The sequence below is a fragment of the Malus sylvestris genome, chromosome 3 (assembly GCF_916048215.2).
Source record: "Malus sylvestris chromosome 3, drMalSylv7.2, whole genome shotgun sequence".
Classification (NCBI taxonomy): domain Eukaryota; kingdom Viridiplantae; phylum Streptophyta; class Magnoliopsida; order Rosales; family Rosaceae; genus Malus; species Malus sylvestris.
The window spans coordinates 5,671,806-5,694,938 of NC_062262.1; the positions used below are offsets into that span (position 1 = coordinate 5,671,806).

Genomic DNA, 23,133 nt, shown 5'->3' on the forward strand with positions numbered 1-23,133 from the left:
AACTATTCAAAATCCATTTTAAAAAGAAAAAGAAATCACAAAGTTGACCTAAAAAATAAAAACAAAGAGAGAAATAATTTTGAGTCACACTAATTGAAAAAAACGCGTTGCCTCCGGCGGCTGCACTGTTTGATACACCACAGGCTGTACGGCAGCTATGTGCTGATGATAGCTTGGGGTTATAAAAAATATTAAGTCTTAGATTACTAGTTAACTTATTAATTAATTAGGTACTAAATGATAAATCATGTGAAGCAATAGGAAGTAGGAACCTACTATAATGTTTATCAACATTCAAACTAATGCCCTGGGAAGATTCTAGGGATCTTTTACCCAATTTTTTATCAAATGTTCGCCATCAAGTTAATGAGGTTGCCCATTGTTTAGCTAGTTTGTTTGTTGGTTGTACATCTTCAGGAGTGTTAAAACACCGTTCGCCTAAAAAAGAAAAACTACTGTAGGTGGCTTTGTTACATAAAAATTCAAAGCCACATGCTATCTAATGAACCTCACAAAATATAGGATAATTCTACTTTGGGGCAGGATCCAAGGGATGCAAGTTAATATATACATATATTTTGACACACCTATCTAATTATTGGACAAAAGGCATTCAGTATTACGGTCTGATGATATTCCTTTTCACTTGGGAGTGAGAGGCCTTAGGTTCGAATCTCGTAGATGATGAATTTGATATCAAATTAAACTACCCATTGTGTGGTTTTGCAGAACTTTCTCTCCCCTCAGTGTAAAAATATTGATGTACTAAAAAAAAATTATTGGACAAAAACAATTCAACGGCTATGATTCTATGGCAGAAAAACAAAGCTCGAGTGCAGCGGTGAATATGCTACTTGGGTTACAAGCTCTGTATTTCGTTGCATGCTCTATTTCTTATGCATTAGAATTCAACATTGGGGGTAGAAATAGGATATATCAAACACATAATTTCGGATACAACGACATATATTTTTATAGCAGCAGCAAGTTTACTGTGTGTAATATTCAACATCGAATATACAGCATATTATGAGTAAGCACACTTAATTTACTCCTCATTGTCAAATTCAAATCTCATTCTCATTGTAAAATTCAAATCTCATCAGAAGCCTCACAGATTTATACTTTTGACCTCTTTTGTTGTGCAGAGGAACAGCTCGGATCCCAGTTCTGAGCTCTGGGATTGGCAGACATGTTTGGCCACCAAAGTCATGATTCCCAGAAGTGTCATACTCTTTGACTTCAACTCTAAGCACAGCCAGGTCTGGAACCGTCAATGGGAAGATGAACTCCTTGTTCCACATTGGTACCCATTGGTCCTCTATTGGTTCGGTTTCCATCATTATTGTGTCCTTTGGGACTCCAGCAATTCCAACCTATACAAACAAACCCAATTAATCACTACCAAATTTCACTGCACTGCAATTTTGCAGTTTTTATATACTACAGGCGGGAGCGAAGTGTTAGCTCAATTTTTTCAAACTGTAATTGATGTGATAATATTTAATTTGTTTATATTTAAATTCATTTTGAATCTCATTTATTTGTATAAGTTAGTGTTATGTTATGCAAGGGTGCAACTTGAGTTGGGCCAATCCGAATCCGTCCATGTCCAACCCAACTTTAAATTCGAATAAGTGAGTTTTTTTTCAGTTGTAACCTGTCAAAACCCAACCCAATTTCAATCCATTCATTAATTGAGTTGAGTTAGATTGATCATTTGCCCGTCCATTTTCAACCCAACCCAACCTAACTAACCAAACTCAATCTAATCAGATTGTAACCCATATCAATTAATGCTCTTACTGCACCAAAGTCAGCCAAATCAAAAAACCAATGCCCTTTCTAATAATTTTTAAAATAAATTACTCTTTATAATTACCTAAGCTTTTAAAAAATAATAGATTTTGATTAGTCAGCTCATATTCGTAGTCTCTAAATCCTAAAGCTTTATAGTATATTGATTTATGAAATTAAAGTTAACTAGCTTTGAAGCCACTTGGCTTAATTTTATTAGGAATTCTTCGAAACTAAGTTCTCACAAGATTAAATTTGAAAAAGTTAGGCACTCCAAATCCAACCCAAGTAAACCCTAACCCAATTAAACCTGAGTCCAAATGAACCCGAATGAAACCCAACCCGAACCTGAACCCGAATTGTAAAAGTTGGGTTAGAATTGGGTTGACCTTCTAACCTGCCTAACCCGCTCGAGTTGCTCCTCTAATGTTATGTATCACGTCAGTTGAAAATAAAAAATAAAAAATAAAGTTGATGCATAAGAACGAAAGATGACATTTATAGCAGATTCTATGTATTAAAGTTCAACGTCATTGATGTATAACCAGTGCACAATTGACATGTCATGTGTCACAGTAGGGTAATGAATAGTAAAGATAAAAATGCATACACATGCTCTTTTTTGGAATTATTGATTTATAGCATTTACTGGCTAATATTTTATTTGTCGGACAATTTTTCAGACTGGCTACTCAAATTAGAATCCTATATATTGAATTAGTTTGTCAATCTAACAGCATAACATTCAAAACTGTTTGGAAATCAATAATTTCTCGCTAAATAAAGGATGCATGGGGTTGTAAATGTGAACGAACATTTTGTTGTCATACCCTCACGAAGAAGTCCGGTGGAGAATATAGATCAAAGTGTGTATGGTGGAAGTCTGAATGCCATCCTTCACCCATGTATACTTTTACCTGCTTGTCAACGAAAATGTTATGGAGGAAGAGTAATTGACATGATTAACAAGCTTGATCAGATGCATTCAACCAACCTTCAAAGTTGTTCTCACTGGTAAAAAAGGTTCATCAGGGTCAAAAACCTTATCATTTGGGCCAACAGCAAGCAAAAAATCAGGTTTTTTCACATAGCCACAACCTCCATTTGCTCTGAACATTCCTTCCATAATCCAAAAGTACTTTCCATGTCCCTTTAAGAAATACACGGTTGTAATATATAAGCAGGGAATTGGGGTGAGTAGAAAGATGAAAAGTTTATCAATTCCTCATTAATTCACTCAACTCTATTTGGTTATGAGCCCCTTAATCTTTTAAAATGTGCCAATTTACACTCTAACAGTCAAATTTATCACTTTTATTTTAGTTTTGCTTCTCTTGAATGGATAAAAATAATTCTCAATTTGACGGAAAAAAATTGACAGATTTGACGGTAGGCGCCAAATTGTCACGTTCTAAATGATTAGGGGGGCTCAAAACCACCAATTTGAAATCAAATGGGCAAATCAGATGAAATGTACCAGTCCAAAGGGCCGTGCTAAAATTTTCCTTTCCTAGCAAGTTCTTAACTACATGTTCATAAATGTCCAAAAAGTAGAAGCCGATTATCTAAAAGTAAACTACAATTTTCAAAAGAAATCTAACTTGCATATTGAATGCCACCATTTGAGCTCCATGACTCCATCCAAGCATAGGATTATAATTTGATGAGTCCAAACGTGTACCCTTTGGATAAACCCTCAACAAATTCCTCTGAGTAAACCTAGAGAAAGATTAAAGCACATTCGATCGTTTAGATGGTGAAAAAAAAAAACTTTACCATAAAACCAGAACTTCTTATGCATAACATCACCTGACAATGTCGGATCCATGATTTTTTGTTTCATTTTCGAGTTTTTGCTCGCTCAAGCTAAGACGTCTGACTTTAATTGGATCGATATGCCATATATCTAATCCACCTTTCGGCTTCCCTGCGTGAATCGCAATCAACTGTTTATACTCCGGAGTAGCATTATCCTCCTCTTCATCTTCATCATCTTGTTCCCTTTCCTGCTATCAATTGGGTAATGATACATTAGAAAAGGTAACATGATTTCTGATGCCTTATGCATATATATATGTTAGGCTTATTAGCACAATGTAGATGATTTCACATGATTTGTGTATCCAGATTCATCTCTCCGTCTCTGTGATTCATGATACTCCGGTGGCTTGGTCGAAATCAAAATCCTCCTCTTCAATGATTCCGGTGAAGGGAATTCCATTAAGAATTCTGAATGAGGAGAGTACAGCATGTCACCGAATGTCTCAGTGACCATCTGCAATCACATTTTAAAAAAATTTGAAGTCACAAAAAATCATTGAAAATTATAAAATTGGAAAGCCTAAGGTAGAACATTCTATTCACCTTTGCCACTTTGGCTTGAAGATTTGAAGGTAGGTGGTCTTCAAATGTTATGATAACAGGGTACTCAGAAGCAACAAAAGCGTTGTCCTTGATCGCACGCAAACATTTGATGAGGTCCACTGGTCTTGTAAGCGTCCTAAGGGGTTCGAAGAGATCAAATTCTATTATGAGAATATTGTTAATCCGTTAGAAAGAGAACAACCAAAGATTAAACTCATACCCTCCGTGACGAACCTCCACAGTATTTTTCTTAGAACCCGGCCACAAGTCTAATTCAATAACTCTAACACCTTGAAGCAGCGCGTTAATTATCGGTTGTACACTACTGTTACTGCTGAGTTGATTTCCTGTTAAGTAAGAGTTGTGGCCGGTAAATAGGAAATAATGAGCCAATGGAGAATTCATGTCATGGTGCACCTGAATCCAAATACATTTATCATCAAATTTCATTACATTAATCATCATTTTGTCACGTTAATATGCTATAGTGTTGCGAATATTTTTTTAGAAAGTTTAGATGTGCTAGTATTTCTAAAAAATGAAATAACCTTCAGCCCTCCGTCGATGTGAGTCGAACCAGAGAATAAAAAGTTTGATGAGATTACCTTTGAATAGAGAGGAGGATTAAGGTTACCGAGGAGATATCGAAAGAAGGCATCAAGGTGGAGACCCTTTCGTTGAAAGATGTTGAGATGCTTGAGACTATTGAAAATGGTCTGAGCATCCTCCTTGGTGGCACTGGATTCTCCTTGAAACTCAATCAGAAAACACTGCAGGTCATCGATGGTCATGATGCCATTTTCCGCGAAAATTTCAAAAAGGTTCTTAATATCTTCAGGAGGCTCTGCCATCCGGAGCCTAAATTTTCTCTGGAAGCAAAAGCAGACATTGAAAGACTGCTTATTAGACATTTTTGAAACTGCTTTCTCCAGTTTATTTTATTTGAACAGAGAAAGGATGAAATGAATTAAGTTTTGGTTTCGAGAGTCATCTACGTATTCATCCCGGCTTTTATGCACGAGTGGCCCTACACAGGAACTTGCATACATCAACGGCTAACAAATGTTTAGAATCTTCTGAAAGGAACATATTTGGCTTGAAATTCTTAGGACTGGCTTTGCAGCGAAGTCAGAATTTGTGCTCTTGAAAACTTTAATTCCCAAAAATCCACATTCCCTACTATTTCTGTAAAAGTCATGCACAAGCTGTTATATGAAAATTTCAATATCTCAATCAAACTTTTTCTTGGCCACAAATAAAGAGATGTTTCTTTATACCTGCCTTTCTCACTTGTACATTCTCTCTCGTCAGTGCAAATTGGCTAACAAGAACTTTGGCTAACAAGAACTTTATACTTTATATCCCCTATTCGGACAACTACTATGTTCCTTAGATGGCGATATGCGATTCCATATGTAAGGGGAGACCTGTAAATATGAAAAACGTTTTTTGCATATTGCCATTTCGAGGAGTGATACGCAAGGCATGTACATTTTATATGGTTCCGGAAAGAAAAAATTTCAAATATTTGGTTCTGTGGCCCAAGAAAAAAGAATGAATTTATCCATATCGATCTGCAGCTTGAAACATAATTGAGAAAAAAGACAAAGAGGGAAAAACGAAAGGACACTGTGATTATCTACTTCTAGAGAGAAAGAGAGCATGTAAGTGGAAGTTTGAATATATCAATAGTTCTTTTACAGTGAGCGAAATAAACAAAAATTATAGCAGCACTGCAGTGGGCAACGGAATAAAACTCCGATGAGCAGAACCAAATTAATGCTCAGACGAACTCAAATCGCATTAGAAGCCTTACTGAATTGTATTTTACTCCTTTGCGATCAAAGAGAGGGACTGCACGAATCCCTTGTCTCAATTCGGAGACTGGCAAACAAGTTTGGCCACCAAAATCATCCTTCTCAGACATGTCATACTCATGTACCTCAACTCTAAGCAAAGCCAACTCCGGAACTGTCAATGGAAATGTAAACTCTTCCTCCCATACAGGTGTCCAATCGTCCTCTTTTTTCTTCGTTTTCTTCATTATTTCATCAGCCGGCACCCCTGCTATGCCAACCTGCCATAGGATTGACTGTTAAAATAGAAGCACTAACCAGTGCATACATCACCACATTATTGTTAATCAAGCAATTAAGTCATACATCAATTGGTTTTGAGTAGAGCTCCACATTAATTGGTTTATCATTTGATTAATTGACCATCTTACCCTAGTATAGAAATCTGGTGGAGAATATAAATCAAAGTGTGTTTGTTTGAAATCCAAATGCCATCCATCTCCCATATAAACTTTCACCTGCCACGAAACACAATTAGTATAACGACATTCTTTAGTCACGTACGCAATGACAGAGCTAGACATATATATATGGGGACCTTCAACCGGGGAATGAGAGAGAGATAAAAGTAGCTATGATTTGGAAATCCCCTTACTTCCAACTTCATATACAGAGAAAAGGAATGGAAAATGTGCTTACCTTTAAAGTCTTCTTTACTGGCAGATTTGCTTTAGGATCGAAAACCTGATTATCGGAATCTGCTTTCATAATAAAATCAGGCTTTTTAACATAACCGCAACCCCCATTGGCTCTAAACATCCCATGCATCAGCCAAAGAGATCTACCATATCCCTGCCATTAAACCAGAGAAATGTTATAATCTGTGTGATCGTTGGAGAAAATAAAACTAACAAAAAGGAAGATAAGCAATCCTTTTTCTTGGACTGAATGCAAGAACTTTAAACAACCTGCATATTGAACGCAACCATTTGAGCACCATGCATCCAACCAACAAGCGGCTTGTAGTTCGAGGAGTTGAACCGAGTACCTTTTGGATACACCCTTAAAATGTTCTTCTGTGTAAATCTATGAAAAAGTTTATGAAGTATAGATGTCAATACTGACTGCATTCATAATAGGAGAGAATCTTTGTGCATTTCATTGTGCTAGAGGAAAAATAAGTACCTAACAATATCTGTTCCATGAGATTCAGCAGCCTTCTCGAGTGCTTGTTCACTCAAGCTAAGCCGCCTGACTTTATCGAGTTCAACTTTTAGCGCGTCCTTTAAACCACCCTTCGGTTTTCCAGCATGGATTGCAATTAGACATTTGTAATCGTGTTCTACTGATGAAAATGATCCATGATTGTTGTTATTGTTGTCCTCACTTGTATCACTGTCACTCTGCAACCCAAAAATTAATCACCTAAGAGGCAGAGCATAATGGAGGTTAAGCATGTTGGTAAATAATTTCGCAAACACACCGTATCATCATCTTCCCGTTCATGGGTAAGTTCTGATGGTTCCTTCCCCCATAAATCTTCCTCACTTTTATGTGAATCCAGTCCATTTTCATTGGAAGTTTTATCCTTAAGGTACTCCTCAGGAGGTTTTGTAGATATAATAATTCGATATTTAAGTTCTTCGGGCGAAGGTAACTCTTTCAAACAACAGGTTTCAGGGTAAAACAACATTTCCCCAAATGTTTGAATGAGCATCTGGAAAATACAAAACAAATTGAAAATTTTCAGTAGTAGTTGTGTGAAGAACTTGATTAAAACTATTAGAAGATTAAGAAGTTCACCTGTGCTACTTTAGCTTGGAGATCAGCCGTAAGGTGGTCTTCAAGAGTTATGATGACAGGGTATGGAGATTCAGAAAAGGCATGCTCTTTAATTGATTTCAAGCATTTTATAAGTTCAACAGGGGTTGTCAAGGTCCTACATTCACAAATACACACTTTGAATATCTCTCTCATGACTTGGAACTTATGGCGGAATTGTTATTGGAACTCTAAAAAAGTCTTCATGCACTTCAAATTTAGAAAAACAGACCACTTTTTTTGTACACATAGTGACATGTTTGGAGTGCCAATAACAACTCAACTGAAAAAAACCGACCTAAATTATGAGAAATCTTTAGGTAAAGTCTAGGATATATAACCTTGTGTTTTCATCTCTAATCATGTGATGCTCGCTCGTGATGATTGTAGAAATTCGTAGGATAATTACATGCCTAAATTTGAAAAAATTGGAGCTAGGTTGGACATAATTGGAGATTAATTACCTTCCATGGAGAACATGCACATTGTCCTTTGTGGAATTTGGCCAAATATCAAGCTCCACCACTCTCACACCTCTCTTGAGTGCCTTTATGATCGGAACGTCACTGCAGTCACTACTTAGCTGATTTCCAGTCAGGTACGAATTATGGCCAGTATATATGTAGTAATGGGACAACGGAGCTGTCATGTCCTGGTGAACCTGAAACAAAATACCCAAACAATAAAATTATTAGGAACTGTCTTAATCATAAAATATATTGACCATCATTTGCGAAGTGCCATATTCAGTAAAGGAAAAATTCTTTAAATTCCAAAGATGCAGACATCATTCTGATAGAAAAGAAAGAAAAAAAAAAGGATGCAGACTTCGTCAAGAAGATAGAACATCAAAGTCTCAAATCAATTTAAGTAAAGCAAGATACTAGATATGATGACTAAGATTGGTAGATTCTATCTATGTCTGTTTTTGAAGCATGTTAGACTAACAATGTAGCATTCAAAACAATATTCTTCGACTCGTTACAAGTAGCGCTTTTTCTTATTTGCAAATCATATGAGGAAATAATTTGTTAAAAAGAGGAAATAAAAGTATTCATCATGTGTCCAACTGTGATTTGAATGGTTCATTATTAGTCATTAATTTTTCACTCAAAACTCATAAAATGTTAAATTTTAATATCAAGCTAGCTAACATAGTTTTTACTAAAAGTGAACAATATCTTGTAGTTTTCTGCGCAGATCAAACTGTGATTTGAAAGACTGGGGACAAATATTCTTTCACACAAAAGTCAAAAAGAAAAACTGTTAAAAAAACTCATTAAACAAGCTAACAGAGTTTCAACTAAACATGAGGAATCTTGTACTTTCCTACACTTTCTCGGGAAACAAACAAAACCCAGAAAACCAAGTAAAGAGAAAATCAAAAAAGAATACCTGATCTCGAATAGGGGGGTTGAGATCGGGAGAGAACAAGTAATGGTGGAAGTCTTCGAGGGAAAGAGTGCACCTTGTGATCAACTTGGTAATGTGGTGCCTCTTCTGCAGCACCTGCTCCACGATCCGCTCCGCGTCGTCTGATACCGACGCGCCGCCGCCATCTTTCTCCACCTGGAGCTCGGCCAAGAAACGGCGCAGCTGCTCCGCTGTCATTTGGGTCCCACCCTCAGCGTACTTTTCGAATGCTTCCTTCACGTCCCGCGGTGGCTCTTCCTCCTTCACCCTGAACTTCCTAGTGAAGCACACGCACATCCTATAACTCCCCATCTCTTAATCGATTAATTTCCAGAACAAAAACCAGAGCTTTTAGAATATGGCAGAGAGAGAGAGAGAGAGAGAGAGGGTTTGTAAACTTGTGGCCTTGTAGGAATGTAAAGGGTGTAAGCTTTGGGGGTTTAATTATATATTTGATATTTTGATTAGTGGATTAATTGTCGAGATGAAGTTAGACAGACAGTCTTTTAATATTCTCGTTTTCACCGGTTTGTTTGGCACCTTTTGTGTTCTCCTTTCCCCTTTTTCAAAACGTATTACGTGTGAATTATGATGCATGATTGTAGTGCTGATGCATCCCCTCAAGGTTGATATGGTTGTTTATTCTCTCTGATCACATCACTCATGCATAATGCGTAGGCATTTTTTTTTATACTTTTGTTTAGTTTTTAAGGTTATTGTATCAACGGTTCATAGTTATTCAATCATATAATGTATATATAATAATATTTTTTACATATTTGAGTACGTGTAATAATTTCTTGTATCATTGTATCAATTGTTGACGGTCATCTTATGCTAAAAAATTGGCACACGTAGAACACGGCTGAATGTAAACGCAATTAGAAGTCAAGAAAGAAGTCAATGCATCCCTAAAATTTAAAGCAATGAAAGGTAGAGATTTGATGATCTAGAGACGGGCGAGCTCCTACAGTTTTATTTAAAATATACTTAGAACGAGCAAAATGCACGTGGGTTTTGTTTTACTGAGCCATGCAATAAAGAAATCAGCTCAAAAGACCAAACCACATCTGAGCAGTTTCATGAGGTTACGTTGGTGTGAATTAATGAGAACAATTTATATCTTACCGATGCACACCAATACACCATCAGTGTATTATTGTGTCAATAATATAACGTTATATAAAGAGAAATTTATAGATACTATATTATTGATACGAAGCTTTACGTGAATGTAAAATCCTTCTCTAGAATAACAGTATCTTAATTAAAATTGAGGTGAGATACAGGGTAAAAATCAAATAATACCAAGACAAATAGATAAATCTAATGGCTAGCTTGGGGAATAGGGTCCATTATGTGTGAACAGAAAAATAAAGTAAAATAATCTGAGATGCGTAAAATTACAAACTCTTATTGTACGAAGAGCATAATAATTTATAGTAAGGAAAACCATCGAAAAGTTTAAAAAAATTTTAGTTTTAATGAAAAATAATAAATAAAGGTGTAGTGAATAGTTTTAAGGAAAGGTAAAAATGTGGTTTTTCGTTAAAAATGAATAGTATCGGGAGTATTTCGTTAAAACTCCTTATATAATATAGCTACACTGCCACATGTTGTTCTGTGCCAATAACAAATAATATATGGACAAAAAGATTTATACATGTGTTTTATGTTATATTGGCACACGACGCCATTGCAGCGGTAATACTCATGTTATGTAAATGTTCTCCCAAAGCAGATGTCAAATAGTTCATTTCATAAAAAATGTTCGAAGAAGGAAACCAAAGTTTTTTTCGAATCGAAATGTCATATATCATTTGGCTTGTGTAAAAAACATAGGCATTGAGTTTGGCGACAAATTATATTGTGAGAATTTGAACAACTGCGTCGAGTGAGTGTGAACAAGTGCTCGTTTTTGCATCTAACCCACCAAACTGACAGTTTGTGGAACAGAAAATTCACTGTCTGAAACATCACAATCCATAGTCATGCATGCATTCAATATATGCTTACGCAGCCCCAGTGCCAACCAAAGCACCCAACCCACATAGAAATTAATCAAACATATTTTTAACCTAACATATGTAATAAATTAGACTGCAACAAAACCCTAGTACATAAATAAATTGACAACGAGATTGATGCTACCTGCTACATTTCACGTATCATCAATTATTAATTAGGATTTGCTAATTGCAAAAGCCAGCTGTCTATGTGGTAATCACCCAATCTCTAAAGATTTAGATGGCATCATAATGCATAAATCTTTGTCTAGATTATTACAATATATATTATGTATGCCATGTCAATATTTTTTTTTCTTCTAAACATGAGCTTGTGGTCTAGTGGTAAAGAGCAGACTACGAGAATTCTTTAAAACTAAAAATTGGAGATCTCGGGTTTGAAACCCGCTACTGGTGTGGAAGGTAGACTTGCGGCCAGAGGGAGGCTGAAATGCCTCTGTGAGTTTTCCCGGCCCCCATAAAAGGTGGATAACTTTGACTTGCTACCAGTTGTCTCCCTTTAATATATATATATATATATATATATATATATATATATATATATATTCCCCCCCCTCCAACTTTTTATACAAGTTTTATTAGTGTTTTTTAATTGATTCACTGCATATTAGTCATCTAAAATATATTAACGTTTTTACCATTTGCTGATCTATAAGCCTTTGGTTAAAGAGTTTGAATTCCACCTCGAGGAATGGAAGCATTAATTGAGTAATAGTTTAAATAATCATAGAGCAGTCTCAGAGTTAGAAATTTTGAGTGGTTCCGCCAATCTGGATAGCCACTCAGGCCATAGAGGAGGAGGAGAGATAAATGCAGACCGACATGCCATCTTGTCTCATCGTGAATGGCTTCTTGTTCAATTCATAGATTTGGGGCTCATGAGATCCATAAAGTCCATTGCATGACATCCTACATTTCTTTCTTGTACCACTTAACCGAAAAAATTGTCCCATCAGCTCTCGGAATTTATAATCATCAACCATTCAATTGTTGGAAAATACTTCTTACTAGAAAGTGATGCCCGTGCGTTGCTGCGGGATTAGAAATTATATGGGTAATTATGTTTGAAAAACTACCAAAGTTAAATCTAGTATCATCAACAGATCTCTAACTTTCCAACAGTATATAAATGTGAGCTAATAAATGTATCTCTAAGTTTCTAGATGTGTTTAAATTGAAACTAATAAATCCATAACTTAGGTTTCAAAATGCACTATAGCATTGATTTATCTAAACAGAAGTACCTCAGCAAAGCAAACAATTCTATTTCCTTTAGGAATATCATTGTTTTGTTACTTTACAAAATGAATTTGTTCCAAAAGATTGAAAAGTAAATGGGTTTCAACTTTGAAATCCTACAGCATGAGTAATTAAAGAATCAGTTTCTCCAATTATATTCAACACCACTAAATCACGCCATGACATCATCTTGCAGGGAGCAAAAAAGAAATCTATACAAACAATTAGAAAGAATATAATTGTAAATATAAAGTTACGTGATTTAATGGTTAAAAACTATGAAAACCACGTAGATATTAAGAAATAAAAAGTATATGGAAACTGAGGACTTGCTTGAGCTGAAAGTTGAGATAATGCTTTAAGAGTGATAAAAAGTTTTGTTGGATTGAGGTGGTTGTAATGAGATATCTTCTTCCGCACAAAGTGTTTCAGATGCATGTTACCTAGGAACATAACATGCTAAACAGCAAACTCTAAGCAAAGGTAACTCATTTTGGGTAATGACACATATTATTCATTTAATGAAATCCTTTTTCGTTAGACGTGTAACTATAATATTAACAAAGATCAAGAATACAAATGAAATGTTTACATTGTTTGAATTAATCCAAAAGACATGACTTTATCATGTCAGACATGCTGATGAAAACCCATTTACAGCAGTCAAAATGAAATCCAATCAACTATAAATCGGTGACCAATGTGAATTGAAAAAAGAATAAGCCTGGTGACATGCAGGACAGAAACCTGATACTGTTAAAAAGACTGGGAAAAATCCCAAAAAAAATCTTGTTGCAGCCACAAATCAGTTAAAGAGTTAAAAAATAAGTGAGCTTGCTTAGAGAATTATATTTACACCCAGAGAATAGCATATGCAGCAAGCTAGTACTAACGAAACACTCGAAAAAGGCAAAACTCATATTCATTTCTTCCTAAAATTAAACATAAAAATGTAAAAATTGATCTGCTTCCAACTCAGAGACTCGGAAGAATGGTCTACGCATAACAGAATCAAATTATCAATGATAAATTGATTTGAGCCAATACCAGTTTGTCCTACTAAATCTTTTTTACAGTCGTTCAAATAAGAGCGTAAGCAAGTTCAATAGTTGAAACCTTTGTAAATCCTTCCCATTATACATGCTGCTCACAGTTATTTCATTGCAATCCTGCAGATATTGCGGATCAAGATTGTTTGAAAGAAAATGAAAATTTTGAGGTGTGTGTAACTTGTAAGTCAGTACAGAGCTAATAGATACACAAAATTATAGGACTGCATAACTATCTTAATTAAGAATGTGATACATAAGTAACCATACTTATTTCTAGTAATCAGTTCTACATTTATGTTCAATTAACAATTAACAATTTCATACCAGGAGAAGTCACGGATTTGGGACCCATTGAATTTCTATTGCCTTTTTTTGTCCATCTAATTTGCAATCTGTGATTTCCTTTTCTTGTTTATCATCCTTTGAGCTTCCTGCAAAGAACATAGACAAGCTAAGCATTCAGAATGTTGCTGTCTAATCTATAGTTTGAGGAAACAAAAACAAAACTCTGTTTTTTCCAGTGGGTGCAAAGAGAAATTTAGAAAGAAATGGCCAGGTTGGGTATGAATAGTGAGAACGTGGAAGTGAAGCTGGGAGCAGAGGATTGCCGCTTTACTGCAAAACCAATACTTTGTCAGAAGCAAAATTCAAAACACTCAAAACCCAAAAAAGAAATAAAACCCAAAGTCCACAAAAACACGAGAGAGAGAGAGAGAGAGAGAGAGAGAGAGAGAGAGAGAGAGAGAGAGAGAGAGAGAGAGAGAGAGAGAGAGAGAGAGAGAGAGAGAGAGAGAGAGAGAGAGAGAGAGAGAGAGAGAGAGAGAGAGAGAGAGAGAGAGAGAGAGAGAGAGAGAGAGAGCAGAGAGTGAAAAATATTATTATTATTTTTTACATCAACAACAACAACAACAACAAAGCCTTTTCCCACTAAGTGGGGTCGGCTATATGAATCCTAGAACGCCATTGCGCTCGGTTTTGTGTCATGTCCTCCGTTAGATCCAAGTACTCTAAGTCTTTTCTTAGAGTCTCTTCCAAAGTTTTCCTAGGTCTTCCTCTACCCCTTTGGCCCTGAACCTCTGTCCCGTAGTCACATCTTCGAACCGGAGCGTCAGTAGGCCTTCTTTGCACATGTCCAAATCACCGGAACCGATTTTCTCTCATCTTTCCTTCAATTTCGGCTACTCCTACTTTACCTCGAATATCCTCATTTCCAATCTTATCATTTCTTGTGTGCCCACACATCCCACGAAGCATCCTCGTCTCCGCCACACCCATTTTGTGTACGTGTTGATGCTTCACCGCCCAACATTCTGTGCCATACAACATCGCTGGCCTTATTGCCGTCCTATAAAATTTTCCCTTGAGCTTCAGTGGCCTACGACGGTCACACAACCCGCCGGATGCACTCTTACACTTCATCCATCCAACTTCTATTCTATGGTTGAGATCTCTCTCTAATTCTCCGTTCTCTTACACGATATATCCTAGGTAGCGAAAACGGTCGCTTTTTGTGATCTTCGCTAGATTGCTCCGATCATTAGTGTGGATAAGTATATAAATGGATATAGACAGGAAAGCAAACACAAGATGTACGTGGTTCACCCAGATTGGCTACGTCCACGGAATAGAGGAGTTCTCATTAATTGTGAAGGGTTTACACAAGTACATAGGTTCAAGCTTTCCTTTAGTGAGTACAGGTGAATGATTTAGTACAAATGACATTAGGAAATATTGTGGGAGAATGATCTCGTAATAACGAAACTTCTAAGTATCGGAGTGTGGTATCGTCTTGACTTGCCTTATCTGTCTCATAGGTAGATGTGGCATCTTCTCTGGAAGTACTCTTCCTCCATCCAGGGGTGGTATCTTTAACTGGTGGAGATGCACAAGGTAATGTATCAATTTCACTTGAAGATTACTTGTAGTTTCAGGCTTGGTCAAGCGCGATACATACCATGTAGTAGGAGTCCCTCAAGTTGCCGAGCTAGGGGATTTGCTGAAAGAGGTGACAGACAAGGTAAGCAATCAAAGCTCCGGCTGATTGTTCACATTCTCCCTATCTTGCAGGCAGCATGAAGGATAAAGAGAAGAAAAATGAGAAGAGATGATATGGGATACTTTTGCTTTTGAAGAAGTAACTTTCCACAGGCTTATTCTTGAACTGAGCTGGAGGGTTTTCTGGTTTCCTCCAGAGTATAAGGCCGGCTGAAGAATTTGAGGGTCAAAACAAGTCCATCAAATCTAGAGTACGTTCGACCCTACTGATATAGGATACTTTTGCTTTGACAGAGTAATGGATGTATCGGCACGTGTGCTGTTACGCTTGTCTCCACATGCTTCCTTGTATCCTTCTCACTTGCCCTATCTGTTCCTCAGGCAGATGCGGTATCTTCCCTGGAAGCATAAGATGTTGAAGATGAGTACTCGAGAGCAATGCCAGGTAAGTAAGTTCCAGGCAGTCAGTTCCTGGCTGGAAGCTTGATTCCAAGTGCTGACTAATTGCTCTCTTTCTCCTTGTCTTGCAGGTAAGAACAAGGCCAAAGGAAAAGACAGGGAAAAAGCATGATATGGGATACTCTTGCATTTAACCCTGATGATATGAGATATTCTTGCTCTAGTATAGCTTGTTTGCAGAGGTATTATCGGGGGGAAAGAAAGCTGAATATTTCGAAAGGCTTCGTTGAGAGTGCCCTCTCATATATGAGGAAGGGTTGAGCATTTTTGCAGGTCTGTCTGTCCGTTGGGGATGAAGGTTGACATATATAGGAGTCTCCTTAACAACAAGTAGTAAAGCTATTCCTTTACCCTGTCAGAGCACTTTGAAAAAGTGGTATGTGGTATGTGGAAAGCTGATGTTGCGTGTGAAGATTACAGACAACTTTATCCAAGGAGATCCGGCTCTTGCAGTTGGGAAAGTGTTGCCTCTTCGGTTTTCGAACAAGCAATCCTATCGGGGATCTGGCTCTCGAGATTCGGAGAACGATGCCTCTTCGATTTTTGAGAAAGCAATCATGCTGGAGGTCTGGCTCTCGAGATTCGGAGAGCGGTGTCTCTTCGATTTTGAGAAAGTAATCATGTTGGGAGTCTGGCTCTCGAGATTCGGAGGGCGGTGCCTCTTCGATTTTGGAGCAAGCAATCTTGTTAGGAGTGTTTTCTTGAATGTGAGTAAAGGTTGGGCATGTTTGCTAGTCTACCTTGCCACGAAGCACAGAGGTTGACACACAGGGACTTTCCAATTATCCAGCAATGGTACTGTTCCTTTACCCTCTCTTCGATTTTTGAGAAAGTAGTCATGTTGGGAGTCTGGCTCTCGAGATTCGGAGGACGGTGCCTCTTCGATTTTGGAGCAAGCAATCTTGTTGGGAGTGTTTTCTCGAATGTGAGTAAAGGTTGGGCATGTTTGCTAGTCTACCTTGCCACGAAGCACAGAGGTTGACACACAAGGACTTTCCAATTATCCAGCAGTGATACTGTTCCTTTACCCTTGTGGGTAATAATATGGTAGCTAGACCTTCAAAATTTATGTGTCTAAACTTTGTTAGTGCTGTTTCTTTGCTATTCTTTTACCCGTCTTGGTCAGAGCGATGTAGTGGGAGCTGCAAGCTTCATGTGCTCAACTTTGGCAGAGAACTTTGGCAAAGTTATCTGTGATAGGTGATTGAACAGTAAGACTCATGTGCTTTCTACTTCACCAGAAGTCTTCGACATAATGCCCATAATTTCCGCAAAGCTGAGTGTGCGTGTGACAGGTGCTGACAAGGCTGGAAAAGTAGGTGCCTCTTCGATTTCTGAGATCGGCCCTCGTGATCTCTGAGCAGCCCAACTTTTGAGAAAGCAAGCGCCTCTTCGATTTCTGAGATCGGCAATCGTGGTCTTTGAGCAGCCCAGCTTTTGAGAAAGCAGACGCCTCTTCGATTTCTGAGATCGACCCACGTGGTCTCTGAGCAGCCCAGCTTTTGAGAAGGCAAACGCCTCTTCGATTTCTGAGCAGGCGCCTCTTCGATTTCTGAAGCTCCGTCGAGTGCAGATTTTTATAGAGGCTGGCATTAAGTTCCAAAGCACACTTGAATCTCCACCAGTAGAAGCTCCATTCTTACACTTCTAAGATCTTGATTTGTTCGACCTCTTCTCTCTTTAACACCTTTGAAAATGTCTGGCCCCTCCGACCGTCGTTTTGACTTGAACCTTGTTGTAGAGGCAGCCCCGCCTTCTCCAGACAACATATGGCGCCCATCCTTCATCTCCCCTACTGGTCCTCTTACCGTTGGGGATTCCGTTATGAAGAATGATATGACCGCTGCGGTGGTGGCCAGGAACCTTCTCACTCCCAAAGATAACAGACTACTTTCCAAACGATCTGATGAGTTAGCTGTTAAGGATTCTCTGGCTCTCAGTGTTCAGTGTGCAGGTTCTGTGTCTAATATGGCCCAACGCCTATTTGCTCGAACCCGCCAAGTTGAATCATTGGCGGCTGAAGTGATGAGTCTCAAACAGGAGATTAGAGGGCTCAAGCATGAGAATAAACAGTTGCACCGTCTCGCACATGACTATGCTACAAACATGAAGAGGAAGCTGGACCAGATGAAGGAATCTGATGGTCAGGTTTTACTTGATCATCAGAGATTTGTGGGTTTGTTCCAAAGGCATTTATTGCCTTCGTCTTCTGGGGCTGTACCGCGTAATGAAGCTCCAAATGATCAACCTCTGATGCCTCCTCCTTCTAGGGTTCTGTCCAGTACTGAGGCTCCGAATGATCCCCCTCCGGTGCCTCCTCTTTCTGGGGCTCTACCGACTGCTGCGACTTCTCCTAAGCAACCTTTGTGAAGGCTCCCTCTTGTTTGTTTATTTTGACTCATGTATATGTACATATTTGTAGCTTATCGGGGATATCAATAAATAAGCTTTCCTTCATTTCAACGTATTGTGTTAAATACACCAAAGCCTTCTTCGCTAAGTTCTTTGAATTTTCTTTTGTTGGAGCTTTGTGAGTGGAGCATGTAGGTTGAGGTAGTGTTCCCTTAATTTCCTGAGTGAGGAAAACTTATCGGTTGGAGACTTGGAAAATCCAAGTCACTGAGTGGGATCGGCTACATGAATCTTAGAACGCCATTGTGCTCTGACGCCCTCCCCCTCCTCCTTTATTTGGGCTTGGGATCGGCTACATGAATCTTAGAACGCCATTGTGCTCGATCCTGTGTCATGTCCTTCGTTAGATCCAAGTACTCTAAGTCTTTTCTTAGAGTCTTTTCCAAAGTTTTCCTAGGTCTTCCTCTACCCCTTCGGCCCTGAACCTCTGTCCCATAGTCGCATCTTCTAATCGGAGCGTCAGTAGGCCTTCTTTGCACATGTCCAAACCACCGTAACCGATTTTCTCTCATCTTTCCTTCAATTTCGGCTACTCCTACTTTACCCCGGATCTCCTCATTCCTAATCTTATCCTTTCTCGTGTGCCCACACATCCAACGAAGCATCCTCATCTCCGCGACACCCATTTTGTGTACGTGTTGATGCTTCACCGCCCAACATTCTGTGCCATACAGCATCGCCGGCCTTATTGCCGTCCTATAAAATTTTCCCTTGAGCTTCAGTGGCATACGGCGGTCACACAACACGCCGGATGCACTCTTCCACTTCATCCATCCAGCTTGTATTCTATGGTTGAGATCTCCATCTAATTCTCCGTTCTTTTGCAAGATAGATCCTAGGTAACGAAAACGATCGCTCTTTGGTATTTCTTGATCACCGATCCTCACCCCTAACTCGTTTTGGCCTCCATTTGCACTGAACTTACACTCCATATATTCTGTCTTTGATCGGCTTAGGCGAAGACCTTTAGATTCCAACACTTCTTTCCAAAGGTTAAGCTTTGCATTTACCCCTTCCTGAGTTTCATCTATCAACACTATATCGTCTGCGAAAAGCATACACCAAGGAATATCATCTTGAATATGTCCTGTTAACTCATCCATTACCAACGCAAAAAGGTAAGGACTTAAGGATGAGCCTTGATGTAATCCTACAGTTATGGGAAAGCTTTCAGTTTGTCCTTCATGAGTTCTTACGGCAGTTTTTGCTCCTTCATACATATCTTTTATAGCTTGGATATATGCTACTCGTACTCCTTTCTTCTCTAAAATCCTCCAAAGAATGTCTCTTGGGACCCTATCGTACGCTTTCTCCAAATCTATAAAGACCATGTGTAAATCCTTTTTCCCATCTCTATATCTTTCCATCAATCTTCGTAAGAGATACATTGCCTCCATGGTTGAGCGCCCTGGCATGAACCCGAATTGGTTGTCCGAAACCCGTGTCTCTTGCCTCAATCTATGCTCAATGACTCTCTCCCAGAGCTTCATTGTATGACTCATTAGCTTAATACCCCTATAGTTCATGCAATTTTGTATGTCGCCCTTATTCTTGTAGATAGGCACCAAAGTGCTCGTTCGCCACTCATTTGGCATCTTCTTCGTTTTCAAAATCCTATTGAAAAGGTCAGTGAGCCATGTTATACCTGTCTCTCCCAAAACTTTCCACACTTCGATTGGTATCTCGTCTGGGCCTATTGCTTTTCTATGCTTCATCTTCTTCAAAGCTACAACCACTTCTTCCTTCCGGATTCGACGATAAAAAGAGTAGTTTCTACACTCTTCTGAGTTACTCAACTCCCCTAAAGAAGCACTCCTTTCATGTCCTTCATTGAAAAGATTATGAAAATAACCTATCCATCTGTCTTTAACCGCATTCTCTGTAGCAAGAACCTTTCCATCCTCATCCTTGATGCATCTCACTTGGTTTAGGTCCCTTGTCTTCTTTTCCCTTGCTCTAGCTAGTTTATAGATATCCAACTCTCCTTCTTTTGTTTTACATCAAAACAAAAAAATGCTTATAAAGACTACAAAAAATACAAATGAAGCAAATATTGTTAACATTGGAGCAAACACCTCTTTGAGATTTGCTTTCCTTGTATGTTTATTTTAAGTGATAATCATGCTAAACTGAAAACAACTTTTGAGTCCCAATGGCCTTCTTTATCGTTTTTTCTAAATGGGTTAGCTGAATATGGGGGAGATGCTGGCTTTAAAATCAATTTTGAGAAAATTTTAGAATTTGATTTTTATTTTTTGCCTGTTTGGTTAGTTTTCTTTTCATAATTTGTTTTGCTTATTGTCAAATGGAGTAGTGATTGAATGAGCATACTGAATAATATTAATCTCTGAAAATTAGAGGGGATCCTTTTGAACACACAATGTTAAAATTCGAATTAAAAATACATGAATCCAATAATCGACTCTAATTTAACAGAACATTATATAAACATATAATGAAAGCAAAGAGTTCACCCATAAGTTTTACCTCCATAGTAATAGGCAGCAGACAGATAATAGTTATGGAGATAACACTTAGATGAATCCATGAAATCAGGTAACAGAGGGGTAGCAGAGCGCTCTGATGTGATTTGTCCATTTGCAGCATTACCAGAATGAATAGACCTGTATTGGTTAACAGAAGGCTGCATGGAAAAAGAACTCAAGCTTGGAACCACCACATATAACATAAATGAATGAATGTTTCAATGTAGTTTGTTAATAGTTTTTCACGATCAATATAAAACTATCACAATATATTACAAAAAAAAAATGGGGGCAAGTGCCTTCGCCCATGAGCGGTAGGTCTCGGGTTCGAGACTTGGGAGCAGCCTCTCCATAAATGGGGGTAAGGCTAGCCGACATTCACCTCTTCCAGACCCTGCGTAAAGCGGGAGCCTTGTGCACTGGGTACGACAAGAAATATATTACAAAAAAAAAAAAAAATTGTTCCACAAGAGCCTCAAGGGAAAAAACCAAAATTATTTACCTTGAGCACAAAAGGCTTCGAAAGCTCCACACAAAAGCCCCAAGAAACGAAGAGTAATGTCTCCTGAAACGATACGCCTAGACGACGAGTCTAACGATATAAACAAAACCCAAAATTACAAAAACAAAATTCATACACAAATCCCATCTGAATATCGAAAATTGTCAGCGAGATTCTCTCACCTATGCAAATATCTCGATCATCGTCAGATTCCAATCAACTTTAGTTAATTGAATTAACGTTAATAAATTGTAATAGGAAGTAATGATTATGCCCAACCTTCGGATCAACATTTGTAGGCTATATCTACAAAAACTACCAAAAAATTTTAAAAGCCATACTAAGAAAGTAAAAAAAAAAACTCATCAACAAACGCCAGACGTTGGAGGTAAAAAAAGGGACCCTGATAAAATTGAAAAACCAACAAAATTCCTATCGACTGAAGATAAGATAAGGTACAATGAGGTTTTATACCTTTTATATACCTTGTGATAGCACCAGAATCCTTCGAGGCTCAAACCTTGACCTGCTTGCAAGATTAGAAATGGCGGTGGAAGAAGAGAGAAGAAGCAACATAATTGTTTTCTAATTGTATAAATGATTAGTTGTACTTGGTACATTTGATTGGCGATCATATTTAGTTTGGTTCCGTTAAGTGGTCCGAAACCCGAGGTTGTTGGATTTCATAGAGTGGTCTGAAATCCCATTATTTGGAGAAGTAGGCTTGGCCTAATTGTGTCACTCTAGCCTTAGTTTTATATATATATTTGTGTCAATGGTTTTGAGAATCTTGTGAATTGAGTTAGAAAAGATGTTGGACGTCTGGGTGACTCCATCAGGATTTTCTAGGATTCGATTATGATTTCATAAGGGGGTGACTCCTTCGGGATTTTCTACGATTCGATTATGATTTTATAAGATATGAATTTAGAAGATATGGGAATGATTGTTATTACTTTGATCAAATTAATTAATTAATGTGGCTAGAGAATGGTTTTGTGTTTCGTCGGTTCTTAAATATGATGTATGTTGTGAATTGTGATATCATGATGAGACATAATGATTTATATGTAGGATGGAAGAGAAATCAATTCATGAGGGTTTGTTATGTAGCCTGGGCCCAAGATTTTCATGCTATTAGGTTATATTAAATGATTGAGGAATGTTATGTTTTTATGCTTGAACTCAGTGAGATAAATGTCTGATTTTGTGAATGGTGAACTACGAATAGCTTGATTCCTATTGAGGGTACGTAGCCAGTTTAACAAGGAGATTAGATGCAGCTATAAAATATACAAAAATTACAACGCAATTCGAGTATTGAATTAGGCTTGTACATATCCCGGAAGCGAGGTATGTTAGAGAAACGGGAATTTGGTTATGTCACGTGTTGATCCTGGAAGTATGTCGGGATTGGAGCATGACATAAAGTTTATGTCCCTTTTAACTAGATGTAACTTTCCTTCATTACCAATAAAATTCTCTTATATCGCCAACGTTTCTTAAAAAAAAAAATATATAGTTTTATTCAAAATGGATGTGTGAATTCGTGTATATAAAACCTTTGCCCCAAGAAAGTATATGAAACACCCCAACCTTATTTTTATTTAAAAATTGTTTTAAAAGCCTTAATTGATGAGCCCGTGGGGCCCACCTTGTTTTATTTTATGTTTTTCCGGTCTCTCCTCTCTCAGTTCTCTCTTCTCCTCACCTATTCCGCAACTCTCTCTCCTGTGTCTCTCTCTCAGACCTCATCTCTCTCCCTCGCTG

General features: G+C 37.9%; 3 protein-coding genes across 4 annotated transcripts; all 3 read right to left on the reverse strand.

Moving 5' to 3' along the window:
* Positions 1 to 948: 948 nt before the first annotated feature.
* Positions 949 to 5,696, reverse strand: LOC126616546 (phosphoinositide phospholipase C 2-like). 2 transcript variants are annotated; one of them, XM_050284611.1, is made up of 10 exons: positions 5,439 to 5,696; positions 4,767 to 5,346; positions 4,382 to 4,578; positions 4,162 to 4,297; positions 3,908 to 4,072; positions 3,607 to 3,803; positions 3,399 to 3,516; positions 2,792 to 2,947; positions 2,628 to 2,714; positions 949 to 1,376 (listed from the first exon to the last, which is right to left on the reverse strand). In XM_050284611.1, exons 2-10 carry the CDS (start codon positions 5,070 to 5,072, stop codon positions 1,068 to 1,070), a joined length of 1,671 nt encoding a protein of 556 aa, XP_050140568.1. In that variant the 5' UTR covers positions 5,073 to 5,346; positions 5,439 to 5,696; the 3' UTR covers positions 949 to 1,067. The 2 variants fall into 2 exon arrangements, with proteins under 2 accessions (XP_050140568.1, XP_050140567.1); XM_050284610.1 differs by having other exon boundaries at positions 3,607 to 3,806.
* A 125-nt stretch (positions 5,697 to 5,821) lies between these two features.
* LOC126616544 (phosphoinositide phospholipase C 4-like) lies at positions 5,822 to 9,630 on the reverse strand. The gene is made up of 9 exons (XM_050284609.1): positions 9,174 to 9,630; positions 8,243 to 8,439; positions 7,761 to 7,896; positions 7,441 to 7,674; positions 7,143 to 7,360; positions 6,926 to 7,043; positions 6,657 to 6,809; positions 6,389 to 6,475; positions 5,822 to 6,238 (listed from the first exon to the last, which is right to left on the reverse strand). The coding sequence occupies exons 1-9, from the start codon at positions 9,501 to 9,503 to the stop codon at positions 5,945 to 5,947; spliced, it is 1,767 nt and encodes a 588-aa protein (XP_050140566.1). The 5' UTR covers positions 9,504 to 9,630; the 3' UTR covers positions 5,822 to 5,944.
* A 4,083-nt stretch (positions 9,631 to 13,713) lies between these two features.
* Positions 13,714 to 21,939, reverse strand: LOC126615481 (uncharacterized). Its single transcript, XM_050283299.1, has 4 exons — positions 21,862 to 21,939; positions 21,364 to 21,453; positions 20,863 to 21,019; positions 13,714 to 14,124 (listed from the first exon to the last, which is right to left on the reverse strand). Exons 1-4 carry the CDS (start codon positions 21,937 to 21,939, stop codon positions 14,048 to 14,050), a joined length of 402 nt encoding a protein of 133 aa, XP_050139256.1. The 3' UTR covers positions 13,714 to 14,047.
* Between the last annotated feature and the right edge of the window lie 1,194 nt (positions 21,940 to 23,133).